At 41.7% G+C, this 13,479-nt stretch overlaps 2 protein-coding genes across 4 annotated transcripts in view; both read right to left on the bottom strand.

Annotated features, from left to right (window-relative positions):
* The window catches only part of LOC110485622 (programmed cell death protein 4), a 35,838-nt gene extending 30,775 nt beyond the window's left edge, over positions 1-5,063 (bottom strand). Inside the window, exons 1-3 of one of the 2 annotated variants that reach the window (XM_036949252.1) lie at positions 4,924-5,063; positions 4,228-4,334; positions 3,548-3,859 (exon numbers count right to left, since the gene is read on the bottom strand). In XM_036949252.1, the coding sequence (XP_036805147.1) occupies positions 3,548-3,859; positions 4,228-4,270 (355 nt within the window). In that variant the 5' untranslated portion in view covers positions 4,271-4,334; positions 4,924-5,063. Of the gene's footprint in view, positions 1-3,547; positions 3,860-4,227; positions 4,335-4,893 lie in introns of both variants that reach the window. The other variant, XM_036949253.1, reaches the window with a different exon arrangement.
* A 4,389-nt stretch (positions 5,064-9,452) lies between these two features.
* rbm20 (RNA binding motif protein 20) overlaps positions 9,453-13,479 on the bottom strand; it is a 76,546-nt gene continuing 72,519 nt past the window's right edge. For both annotated transcript variants that reach the window (XM_036949250.1, XM_036949251.1), the window contains exons 13-14: positions 12,718-12,839; positions 9,453-11,166 (exon numbers count right to left, since the gene is read on the bottom strand). In XM_036949250.1, coding sequence (XP_036805145.1) covers positions 11,098-11,166; positions 12,718-12,839 — 191 coding nt within the window. In that variant the 3' untranslated portion in view covers positions 9,453-11,097. The remainder of the gene's footprint in view (positions 11,167-12,717; positions 12,840-13,479) is intronic.

Raw genomic sequence — 13,479 nt, 5'->3', positions numbered from 1 at the left:
ACACACAGCAGCGTTCTGTGCTTGAGACAGGATGTCTCCAATACAACTGAAGTGAAACACTGAAAACCACCTTCTCCAGAAAGAGAGAACATACGTCACAAAATACCACAGGCAGACAGAGACACTACTGATTGAGGAAGCCAATATGAAACATTACAAACAGGAACTGGCCTAACTATACAGGGGTACAGATAAGGGGAGCACAACAATACCCCCTTCCTCGATATGACACTTCCTATATAGTGTGTGTTGTCAGAAAGGATAGCACTTTAAAGGCTCAACAGGTGACAGACCACACATTTTAAAAAAGGGGTCATTCCTCATTAGTAAGTAAGTGTTACACAAAGCCACATCTGTTGGTGGCTCTGTAGAAACAGATTGCCAGTCTATTTAAGAAGAGAGCCATTTCCAAAGCAGCTCAGCTCGTCTAGGCCTACATGTTTTAAACCCCCCACCCTCCTATAAGTCCCACCCAGTGTGTGTGTGTGTGTGTGTGTGTTACATTCCGCCTGTATATAGCTTTGCCCCTTTAGAATGTGCCATGGCTGATTCCGGAACATGTACCTATTACCCTTGTTGCCCTGAGAGATTCCACCCATAGAATAGTTTCGGTTACGCTTCCAAAACCTTACACCACTAACTTTTACAGGAGCCCCTAAACCACAGCGGTGTAAGTGTAACACTTACTTACTAATGAGGAACCCTATTCCCTTTACTATAGTGAATAGGTTGCCATTTGGGACAGAAACCCAGGCATTTACATTGACATCATGGCACCGTTCTTTGGTTACATAACTCAAATACGTCTGTGCCAAGACAATAAGGCTCCTTCCTATCAGAAAATAACTGTGCTTCTGAACTAACTGTACTGTGCTTCTGCAAGATGTTATTTTGGCAATAGGGACTGACAAAGGCCAAGAAAGATACTGCAGTTTCATTTAATCAGATAAGAACTGAACCAACCAGTTCAAAAGGTGTCTCAGAGCATGAGTACTGATCTGGGATCAGATTCCCACCTTTCCACATAATCAAATCCATTAAGATCTAAAAAGGCTACACTGATCCTTTATCAGCACTCTTACTCTGAAAGTCACTGTCAATATGCGACCAGAGGACAGACCGCTGGGGGTATGGCAAGCTGCTCTGACTACAGCCCAAATGACACCCTATTCCCTATGTAGTGCACTACTTTTGACCGGGCCCATAGGGATCTGGCTAAAAATAGGGTACCATTTGGGACACACACTTTGACTCTGCTGAGAAGCAGCTTCCTCTCCAGTAGTACATACATGACAATTCAGCAGTTATGTATAAGGTGATTACAAAGTAGTAAATAGCTTATCACACTGAAGATTAATATGCATGCAACTATAAGATTTAAAAGGAGTCAATCATGTCATTGGTAAACAAGCCAAGCTAGTTGGAGATGTTGGCCACAATGGGAAGGGGAGGGGATGTCATCTACAACAAACCGCCATGCACTTGTCATCTAGGTTACTTTATTGTTATTGCCTAGTTTGCATGTCCTTGGACAAATGCTCAATCTTGTTTCAGTTATCCAGATCTGTTAGACAAAGAGCCATTGGTTAGCCTCTAATAGTGATATGATTTAAATATCTTATTTTTCTTTATTTTTGACTCCAGGAAGGATCTTACATCATTACAAATCATCTACAAAGTCAGTCACCTTCAAGGTCATAGGTCATAGGTCTAGTGGAAACTTCTATCAGGAAAAAAAAGTATTCAGCGGATGGACGCCAAAAGGAGATAAGAGTTGTGTTAATATAAGTGAGTGTGATCAGATCAGCCTCACCTTGCCATTTTTTTTTAAACACGCTAATCGGTTTACTACTGGGCTGGCAGTTGGAGAGGCAGGGACAGAGAGAGATCTCTTGGGGACTAGATCATGAGTAGCCTTGATTCCAGCCAACAAGAATATGGTGTGATCTCTGGTCACGCAAGACTAGGACACACGACATTGTAACTCTGTAGGCAATGATGGGTTATTCCTTGAAGCATATTTTCACTCAAAACACTAACAGACTAACTTGTTGCTTATCAAGTAATGCAGCAACAGTTTTAAACCTGTTAGGTATTACATTATCCTATAAATGTTAACGTCCCATTACTGGTCTTTGGTAGGCTTCAAAGGCCTTACCTTCCCTAGCCGTGACATCACGTTATCACAAGTAGGCCTGTTAACAACACTTCATTACATAACCACATAAATAGTCACTCCCCCATTCCTTTCTCTGACAGTCCTCTTCCCTTCCATTTAACATTATATATGTTTCTAACAGACATAACTCCCCATACCTTTCTCTGACAGTCCTCTTCCCTTCCATTTAACATTATATATGTTTCTCTGACAGTCCTCTTCCCTTCCATTTAACATTATATATATATATGTTTCTAACAGACATAACTCCCCATACCTTTCTCTGACAGTCCTCTTCCCTTCCATTTAACATTATATATGTTTCTAACAGACATAACTCCCCATTCCTTTCTCTGACAGTCCTCTTCCCTTCCATTTAACATTATATATGTTTCTCTGACAGTCCTCTTCCCTTCCATTTAACATTATATATGTTTCTAACATCGACATAACTCCCCATTCCTTTCTCTGACAGTCCTCTTCCCTTCCATTTAACATTATATATGTTTCTAACATCGACATAACTCCCCATTCCTTTCTCTGACAGTCCTCTTCCCTTCCATTTAACATTATATATGTTTCTCTGACAGTCCTCTTCCCTTCCATTTAACATTTTATATGTTTCTAACAGACATAACTCCCCATTCCTTTCTCTGACAGTCCTCTTCCCTTCCATTTAACATTATATATGTTTCTAACAGACATAACTCCCCATACCTTTCTCTGACAGTCCTCTTCCCTTCCATTTAACATTATATATGTTTCTCTGACAGTCCTCTTCCCTTCCATTTAACATTATATATATATATGTTTCTAACAGACATAACTCCCCATACCTTTCTCTGACAGTCCTCTTCCCTTCCATTTAACATTATATATGTTTCTAACAGACATAACTCCCCATTCCTTTCTCTGACAGTCCTCTTCCCTTCCATTTAACATTATATATGTTTCTCTGACAGTCCTCTTCCCTTCCATTTAACATTATATATGTTTCTAACATCGACATAACTCCCCATTCCTTTCTCTGACAGTCCTCTTCCCTTCCATTTAACATTATATATGTTTCTAACATCGACATAACTCCCCATTCCTTTCTCTGACAGTCCTCTTCCCTTCCATTTAACATTATATATGTTTCTCTGACAGTCCTCTTCCCTTCCATTTAACATTATATATGTTTCTAACAGACATAACTCCCCATTCCTTTCTCTGACAGTCCTCTTCCCTTCCATTTAACATTATATATGTTTCTAACAGACATAACTCCCCATACCTTTCTCTGACAGTCCTCTTCCCTTCCATTTAACATTATATATGTTTCTCTGACAGTCCTCTTCCCTTCCATTTAACATTATATATGTTTCTAACAGACATAACTCCCCATACCTTTCTTTGGAAGTCCTCTTCCCTTCCCTGCCCGAGACTTCCTGTCCAGCAGTTTGCTCTTGGGGCTGGTGGGGGGTACGGTGCCATTAGTACCCCGGGAGGGGTCCCCGTTCTCGCTAAACGAGTCCCCTCTCCCAGAGTCTCTAGAAGAAGTCTTCCTCAGCCTCCTCTTCGCTTTGGCTTTGAGACGGGCCTCGTGGATACTGTTAGGTGCTGAAATCCAGTTGCCATTTATTTCATTCTTGATGTTTTTGGTGATAATGCCGTTCTCCTCTTCACCCGATAGGAAAGAGTCACTCAGATCATCTGCGTCTGTTGGCAGGGGGTGAAAGAGGTGGTGGAAGACAAGGTAAGAAGGCAGTTTGACTGATTTACCAGAACAAACTCTATTTGCAGATGTTATATTTCATGACAGAGGTTATGGGTAACAACTATAAGGTCATTTGATGTTCACAATGCACTAATTGTCTTATAAACATAGTTTTAAAGTGATAGTGTGTGTATTTAATATAATGCATTATGTTATTCTTGGCTATATAAAATGTAAGGCCAGCAGAATACACATCATGATCAGTGGTTACAGAAACCGCTGCAGTCACTGCAAGTTAGAGTCACCAGTAATCACTGAGCTACTTCCGCATCAAAAGTCCAGACAGACTAGACTGGTAAAGATAACTTACCAAGGGGGTTAGCGTTCAGCCATGCCTCGCAGTCAGTTGCCATTGTTTTAAAAAGTGGATTTGGAGCAGCGGAAATGCGTGCGAATAAAAAAAAATTATGCAGACACCTAAAATGATAAAATAACGTTTCAATTCATTTTGATGTGCCAATGAAATTAATGCACGTCAACATGTCCAGACAAGCCCCCCACCCCACCCCACCCCTGACCTAATTCATGCATTGATAATCTCCAGACTAAATACAAATCAGTCTACAAAATGTTTTTGGAAAGCAGCACAGCAAATCACTTGTCAGTTAATCGCAAACTCCTGCTGCGACGACGCACCACTACGCAGACAAAACAATGACCGCATCGTTGTGCAGAAATCAATGACGAGATATTACACGGTAAAAATGGTAAGCATTGAAACAACAAGAGTTAAATACAGCTTAAAGTTGATGCACTCTATATATAATTTATATTTCAGGGATAATTTGTATATTGTCATTAGCTTTGCAGTTATCACAAAGTTGAAGGCTGCCTCGGTTGTTGTCACTTGGCAGCCCAAGTCCCAAGCGACGGGAAAATGCACGACAACAACAAAGCCAGCTATATTGCAGTAGGTAAAATCATTTATCGTCGACTTAAAAGAGCTGCTCCATAATGTCATACATTAGCTGTCTACCTTTTGCGTATCCAAAGAAAAATCACTGACCGTGTCTGCCGTTGAAGCTGCTAGTTGATGTGGGTTTTAAATTCTGTTGTTTTTATGTTGTATACCCAGCAACACTTGGCATAGAATTGTGTTTGAGATATACGATTGGCTGACCTTGCAAACGTGTTGTAAAGAGGGCACCAATCAAAATCCCGGATGAGACCTGGCTTCTCGTATTTTCTGTAGGGTCGACTTCCTAATGATGTAGTGCTGACCCCTATCGTTGGGGTTGCAGAGTAGCAACAATGCGTTTTTGTAAAACTTTCAACACTATTGCTATAACACTATTGTTATAATAACGTCTTATAATAAGCATTTTTGTGTTGGAGAAAAGGTCAAATAACACTCTTTGTTTTATTTGAAACCCAACCAAATAAGCCTAAGTCCTAAATGGTGCAATGTTAGACCCTAAAATAGCTAGAACATTTAGTTCTCAAACTTTTGGGGGCCTGGGACCCCTTTTGTGATAACAAATTCACCAGGGACCCCCTCATAATCAGAACACAACTCGAGTGAGATAAAAAAAATAGCATACAAGGAGTACTATGACTGGCAGTGCATGGCCGGATGAACCAAATCTCGGCCCTGGGAAGGAACATTTTAAAGGCCCATGTCTTGTCATCGGAAAATACATTTAGCAGTTTTCAAGCTAATTTCCGGCAATTCTGCACATTCAATTATGGGGCAGAGAGATGTTTTTGTTGTTGCAGCTTTAAAGCTAATATCAATCAAATTTATTTATAAAGCCCTTTTTACATCAGCCAATGTCACAAACTGCTGTACAGAAACCCAGCCTAAAACTCCAAACAGTAAGCAATGCAGATGTAGAAGCATGGTAGCTAGGAAAAACTCCCTAGGAAAGTAGGAACCTAGGAAGAAACTTAGAGAGGAACCAGACTCTGAGGGGTGGACAGTCCTCTTCTGGCTGTGCCGGGTGGAGATTATAACAGTACATGGCCAAGATGTTCAAACATTCATAGATGACCAGCAGGGTCAAATAATAATAATCACAGTGATTGTACAGGGTGTAAAAGGTCAGCACCTCAGGAGTAAATGTCAGTTGGCTTTTCATAGCAAATCATTCAGAGTTAGAGACAGCAGGTGCGGTAGAGAGAGAGAGTCGAAAACAGCAGGTCCGGGACAATGTAGCACGTCCGGTGAACAGGTCAGGGTTCCATAGCAGGCAGAACAGTTGAAACTGGAGCAGCAGCATGACCAGGTGGACTGGGTGACAGCAAGGGTCAAGATAAAAAGAGAGAGAGAATTAGAGGGAGCACACTTAAATTCACACAGGATAAGACAGGAGTAATACTCCAGATATAACAGACTGACCATATCCCCTATTGCAGCATAATTACTGGAGGCTGATACAAGAGGGGTCGGGAGACACTGTGGCCCCGTCCGACTATACCCCCTGACAGGGCCAACCAGGCAGGATATAACCCCACCCACTTTGCCAAAGCACAGCCCCCACACCACTAGAGGGATATCTTCAAACACCCAACTTACTACCCTGAGACAAGACCGAGTATAACCCACAAAGATCTCCCCCATGGCACGAACCCGAGGGTGGCGCCAACCCGGACAGGAAGATCACGTCAGTGACTCAACCCACTCAAGTGACGCACCCCTCCTAGGGACGGCATGGAAGAGCACCAGTAAGCCAGTGACTAGGGTTAGAGGCAGAGAATCCCAGTGGAGAGAGTAGAACCGGCCTGGCAGAGACAGAAAGGGCGGTTCGTCAATCCAGGGCCTTTTCGTTCACCTTCACACTCCTGGGCCAGACTCAATCATAGCACCTACTGAAGAGATGAGTCTTCAATAAAGATTTAAAGGTCGAGACGGAGCCTGCATCTCTCACATGGGTAGGCAGACCATTCCATGAAAATGAAGCTCCATAGCAGAAAGCCCTGCCTCCAGCTGTTTGTTTAGAAATTCTAGGGACAATAAGGAGGCCTGCGTCTTGTGACCGTAGCGTAGGTGTAGGTATGTACGGCAGGACCAAATCGGAGAGATTAGGTAGGAGGAAGAGCAGTAAAACCTTGTAATCAGCCTTAACAGGAAGCCAGTGTAGAGAGGCTAGCACTGGAGTAATATGAGAACATCGTTGGGTTCTAGTCAAGATCCTAGCAGCCGTGTTTAGTACTAACTGAAGTATCCTGCAATTCTACACATTTCGCCAAAAGGCCGAGATAAAACTTTGCAATTTTGAAGCTTAAATTACAGCACATGTATGTAAAAAAAACTAATATTTGGGGGCATACAAGAAGTATTGAGTTGAAATATAATTGGTGAAGTATGTACTGTGTGTGGATACCAATATCCGTGAGAGCTTCCCAGGTCCATATTGCCCAGGGGTAAGAACATACAGTACCAGTCAAAAGTTTAGCCACCCTTTGCCTTTATGACAGCTTTGCACACTCTTGGCATTCTCTCAACCAGCTTCACCTGGAATGCTTTTCCAACAGTCTCGAAGGAGTTCTTACATATTCTGAGCACTTGTTGGCAGCTTGCCCTTCACTCTGCGGTCCAACTCCTCCCAAACCATCTCAATTGGGTTGAGGTGGGGTGATTGTGGAGGTCAGGTCATCTGATGCAGCACTTCATCACTCTCCTTCTTGCTCAAATAGCCCTTACACAGCTTGGAGGTGTGTTGGATAATTCTCCTGTTGAATAACAAATTATAGTCCCACTAAGCGCAACCCAGATGGGATGTTGTATTTCTGCAGAATGCTGTGGTAGCCATGCTGGTTAAGTGTGCATTGAATTCTAAATAAATCACTGACGGTGTCACCAGCAAAGCACCCCCACACAATCACTCCTCCTCCTCCATGCTTCATGGTGGGGACCACACATGCAGAAATCATCCGTTAACCTACTCTGCATCTTTTTTTCATTTTTTTTTCATTTTACCTTTACTTAAGTAGACAAGTGTTTAACTCGACAAGTGTTTAACTAGGCAAGTATTTAACCAAAGGTTGGAAACAAAAATATCAAATTTGAACTCAAATTTGCTTGTGTTTCTTGGTCCAAGCAAGTCTCGTCTTATTATTGGTGTCCTTTAGAAGTGGTTTCTTTGCAGCGATTCAAACATGAAAGCCTGATTCACACAGTCTCCTCTGAACAGTTGATGTTGAGATATGTCTGTTACTTGAACTCTGTGAAGCATTTATTTGGGCTGCAATTTCTGAGGCTGGTAAATCTAATGAACTTATCCTCTGCAGCAGAGGCAACTCTGGGTCTTCCTTTCCTGTGGCGGTCCTCATGAGAGCCAGTTTCATCATAGCACTTGATGGTTTTTGCGACTGTACTTGAAGAAACTTTCAAAGTTCTTGAAATGTTCTACATTGACTGACCTTCATGTCTTAAAGTAACGATGAACTGTCGTTTCTCTTTGCTTATTTGAGCTGTTCTTGCCATAATATGGACTTAGTCTTTTACCAAATAGGGCCATCTTCTGTATACAACCCCTACCTTGTCACAACACAACTGATTGTCTCAAACGCATTAAGAAGGAAATAAATTCCACAGATGAACTTTTAACAAGGCACACCTGTTAATTGAAATGTATTCCAGGTGACTACCTCATGAAGCTGGTTGAGAGAATGCCAAGAGTGTGCAAGGCTGTCATCAAGGCAAAGGGTGGCTACTTTGAAGAATCTCAAATTTAAAATATATTTTGATTTGTTTAACACTTTTTTGGTTACTACATGATTCCATTTGTGTTATGTCATAGTTTTGATTTCTTCACTATTATTCTACAATGTAGAAAATAGTAAAAATAAAGAAAACCTTTGAATGAGTAGGTGTGTCCAAACGTTTGACTGTTACTGTAGATATTTAAGTAATACACAATTTCCCTAATCTCTACTACACTACTTTTCCCCATTTCAAAACGTATAGCATTGTGTTCTGTAAATGAGAAAAGTCCAATCGATTATACATAACAAGTTGTTACTGGGAAAAGATAGATCGTTTATTTTATATTTTTTTCCCATTTGACTGTAATGTGTAATGTCAATGATCATGTCCAAGAGTGCAATTGACTTGACCAAGTCTGTGCTATCAAAAGGAATAATCATTATACAATTAGTTTTGTCTGACAAGTGTAATATCCTACCTTAACATCTGGGGGCGCTCCCCTCAAACAGTAGAATGTCACAATGCCCCATGCACATGAAAGTAGCAGTTTTTCTCATCCTTAAGGATTTTATTTATGCACGTAGTGTTTTACTGTGTTTTGCTTTCCAAATTGTCTAATAAACTAAACTCATTATTTTGCATCCCATTATTCAATGTGAGAAAATAGAGAAAATAGCTAAATTGGCAACACACACACTACAGGAGGTTGGTGGCACCTTCATTGAGGAGGACGGGCTCGTGGTAATGGCTGGAGTGGAATAGGTGGAATGGCATGAAATACCTCAAATGCATGTTTTCCATGTGTTTGTTGTCATTCCATCTGTGCCGTTCCAGCCATTATTATGAGCCGTCCTCCCCTCAGCCTCCGCCACTGATACACAAACAGCTTTCTCTCTTAACATTTTTATTCAAATGATTTCATCAGAAAATAACCATAAGAAAAGTTCAACAAAATCTTAAACACAATCTTAAAACTTGGAGCAACATTCACAGTGTAGAAAACAGAGAGAGAGAGAGAGAGCAAGTTTCAAACCCTGCCTCGACAATATATTATCCTGACTTAAAATCACACTTAATTTAACTCTTAACACTTAATTTAACTCTTAAATAACACACATGGTCCAGTTCAAGTTTCTCTGCAGTTTAAAGGCACTGTATAAATTATTTAGACATTTGCAAAATATTGAACCTGATTGTGACAAACTTTACAATTCACAAAGTTGTCAAAGTATTTTTAAATTAAATCAAATACGGGACAAAACACAATAGAAGAAAACCTGAAGGAAACGTGTGGCGATACTTTAGCAAAACTGTATCTCCATTTAAAGGAAAATTCCACACATAAAATATTTGTAGGTATTTGTTTCATTCGTCGATTGTTGATATCGTCCCAAAATGTTCTGCTTGTCAGAATTTCGGGACTAAAGCATTTACAGCACTTAACATTTCAAGATATGTAACTTTCAAAATTGATGCAAAATGCATCATTACAGGGATGATTTCTGTATTTTGAAAGTTCCATATCTTTCAGACTGATATGTCTTTGTCCATGTCTGTCGGGAACCGTATTCCATTTTGTCTCAATGAACAGACACAGTAGGTATAACAAGTGTAGGCCTTCATATCCTCCAGTTATACACAAAAACACTGTGTAATGAAATATACATTCAAAATTAAAATATCCGAATTAAACCAACCAGAGGATTACTTCTAAACTGCTACATCTAACAATGGCAGACATGTTCCAAGGCACTTTGCATCTAAAAACGCACTATGTAATATCCCTAACACTTTACTGACTAAAATGAAAAGTTAAACCAAATGATTAAAGTACAGCTACATGGAACAACATGGAACCAGAACCAGGACAAATACTAATATGGATGACTTTCAGTTCACTATATCACAGAGTCTGACTTCTACAATAATGACTAGAAAGAAGGCTGTGTTTATTCCCGCGATGAAAAACAAACACATTTATTCTCTACTGCAAATAAAGCAAAGGGTGAAAGATAGATAAATATCTTTTTAACACAAATCTTTGGTGACCGGTTTTAATTTTCACAAACGTAGTACATTAACACTGGAACCTTTTTAAACTACAGTATTGTTTATACTATGTACAGAATCAAACATATTGCTATATTGTAAATAGCCTCGTTATTGTTATTTTGTTGCGTTACTATTTCCTTTAGAAAATATTTGTCTTTCTTTTTATCTCTGCATGGTTGGGAATGGGCTCGTAAGTCAGCATTTCACCGTAATATGTATTACTGTATTTGGCACATGTGACCAATAACATTTCATTTGATTGGTAGCAATGAGTTTTAGTCCAATCAATTCTCAGAGAATCGCTCTTCTCTAACGGGTCCAGTGCATGTCACCGTGTGACTTCCATCCGATATGTCATTTATTCATGTCTCTTTCGTTGAGTAGTCCTTGGCAAGCTCAGGTCACTCAGTCTGTAGCACACACGCAACGCTGTCCACCATCTCAACTTGACAGTACCGAATGATGAGTATAGGTCAGAGGTCACTCTGTAGCTGAGGGGTCAGTTAGTGCACCAAGTAGACTCTCCTTTGCCAGCTGAGACAGGTACTTCTGTGAAGGGCACAAATATAAAAGTTAGCTTTGTGTACGGAGATGTAGAGTTCCCCTTTAAGTGGGATATTCAACTGCCTTAAAATACTTAGACGATAACATGGCTATCTGCGTTTCACCCTTATTTCTCTTTCCACTATGATACACTATAACTCCATCCGACTTCCTGTGAATTTTAAAATAAGGAGACCCGATTGATCTGTATTGAGTTTCTTATGCATATTCCGCTATAGAAACTCCTCAGACAGAGCTACTGCTGTTTGACACAGTAGTGAAGGAGGGAGACCTCAGAGAGTGGAATGTTCTGAGAGAGAGGCAGGTGCTTCCTGAACAGACATTAACCTGTCTAGTTTCTACATTCACTGTATTTCCCCAGTCCTGTTAAAGGCCAAAACCATCATCAGCAGCCCGCTCTCGGCTAAGCGGGTAGCAGCAGGGAGCCCCCACACACACAATCACACACACAATCACACACACAAAACCCCTCAGCTTTTGACGGACAGCGCAACTGTTCTTGAGGTTTTTTACCCTCGCAATGTAATCCATCAAATGTGAAGGAATCTTTTCCCCTTCTGGCTGCTTTCAGCTGTGCAGCTTTGTGTGTGTGTGTGTGTGTGTGTGTGTGTGTGTGTGTGCCTGGATGGGCATTGGGCACTAATAGGTAACCTAATACAACTCCCAGTACTCAACACTGTGAGGGGGCCTTCCTGTAGTCAATGGGCTGCCCCTTCCACTGCCTGTTCACAGCCGCACAGAAATACCCTGGCCTGCTGAACCAAGAGCCTGTTGGGAATGAACCTTCAGAATGTTATTACTGTACTTGAAGAGCACAATGGGTCTAACAAATGTAGGACTTTCTATCCGCTAGTTAGTCTACACGTTGCCTGTGCACAAAGGAGGTCCCCAGGAAGGACTAGAGCAGCTGGGCCCATTGGAAGGGAGCCTTTAGGAAGTAAAGTCATGGATAGACTCCCATGGGTGCCACACTAACACCCTCTACTCTACTCACTCATCGAAAGTCTCCTTTTCTGACACCCCACTGTAGGGGGACCCCCCCCCCCCCCCCCCCCCATGGTGGAGAGGGGAAAAATCTTTGGATTGTGCTGCCAGTTTTGACGTGTGTGTGTGTGTGTGTGTGTGTAATAGAGATAGTGAGTGACTGATCTCTGTATCTCGTCTTCTGTCCCATGGTTGGGTAACATGTGCCACACTGTAACTCAACTCTAAAGACATTTTTCTGAACTTTGGTCTCACAATGATGTCACTGAGTTTCCAAGCTTTCCCTGTAATAACTATGTTCATGGCTCTTCTGCAAGGGGTAGTGTAAGTTAACAATCATCGTCATCATCATCGTCGTTCATCCCCTTCCTCCTCCTCCTCTTCTTCCTAACCCAGGCGACGCTAGGCCCGGTCGCGGCTGGTTACGACAGAGCCTGGGCGCGAACCCAGAGTCTCTGATGGCACAGCTGGAGCTGCAGTACAGCACCCTTAACCACTGCGCCACCCAGGAGGCCTGAATGACCTATGTTAATAGTAAATGTGTTGCTGTACCTGAAGATTCCTGTAGTGGACAGTACTACGACAGTGAGAGGTCTTGGCTGTCTCCTCGCTGGTGTAGAACAGGCCACACAGCTTACAGTAGAACCCTGTACTGGGCACGATGAACTCCACCCCTAGAACAACAACACACCAATTAGAAAACTGCTAATACACCTCTAGAACAGCACAAACCAATCAGAGAACAGAACATGTACCCCTACAGCAGCCGCAGACCAATTAGAGAAGAGAATCCCCCGACCATACAACAGCATCAGACCAATCAGAACACAGCCCATGTACCTCTAAAACTCGTATTAAAAGTTGTTACAAATGTGATTAGATTGTTACTACACAAGGACTAGAGTAACGTAATGTAGTGTTACCAATGTAACTGATTGGCTAGAGAGGTTACCAGGGCCAACTCCCAGGTCTGAAACAGACACGTTTTCAAAGGCAGCTAGGAGGATAGTCAGCGGGGCAGCATGGCCCCTCTCCCCCTCATCAGTAGCCTCGTTGTCAGTGTGACAGAGTGAAGTTGTTAACTCTTCAAGCTGATCTAGATCAGCTGCACTGTCACTGTCTCTCTCATGGGAGAACACAACACAACACTGCAGCCAGACACTACTCAATTGTGAATCTATCTCAGTCATGCTATCAATGACCGTAGCATTTGGCTGTGAAACACACACACACACACACACGGTGCACATACACTGACACACACCCACGTACACACACACACACAGCATACGCACACAGACACACACCCACACA

This window comes from Oncorhynchus mykiss, chromosome 17 (assembly GCF_013265735.2).
Source record: "Oncorhynchus mykiss isolate Arlee chromosome 17, USDA_OmykA_1.1, whole genome shotgun sequence".
Lineage (NCBI taxonomy): Eukaryota > Metazoa > Chordata > Actinopteri > Salmoniformes > Salmonidae > Oncorhynchus > Oncorhynchus mykiss.
The sequence above is the reverse complement of the archived record's forward strand: the minus strand, read 5'-3'. Positions and strand labels throughout refer to the sequence as shown.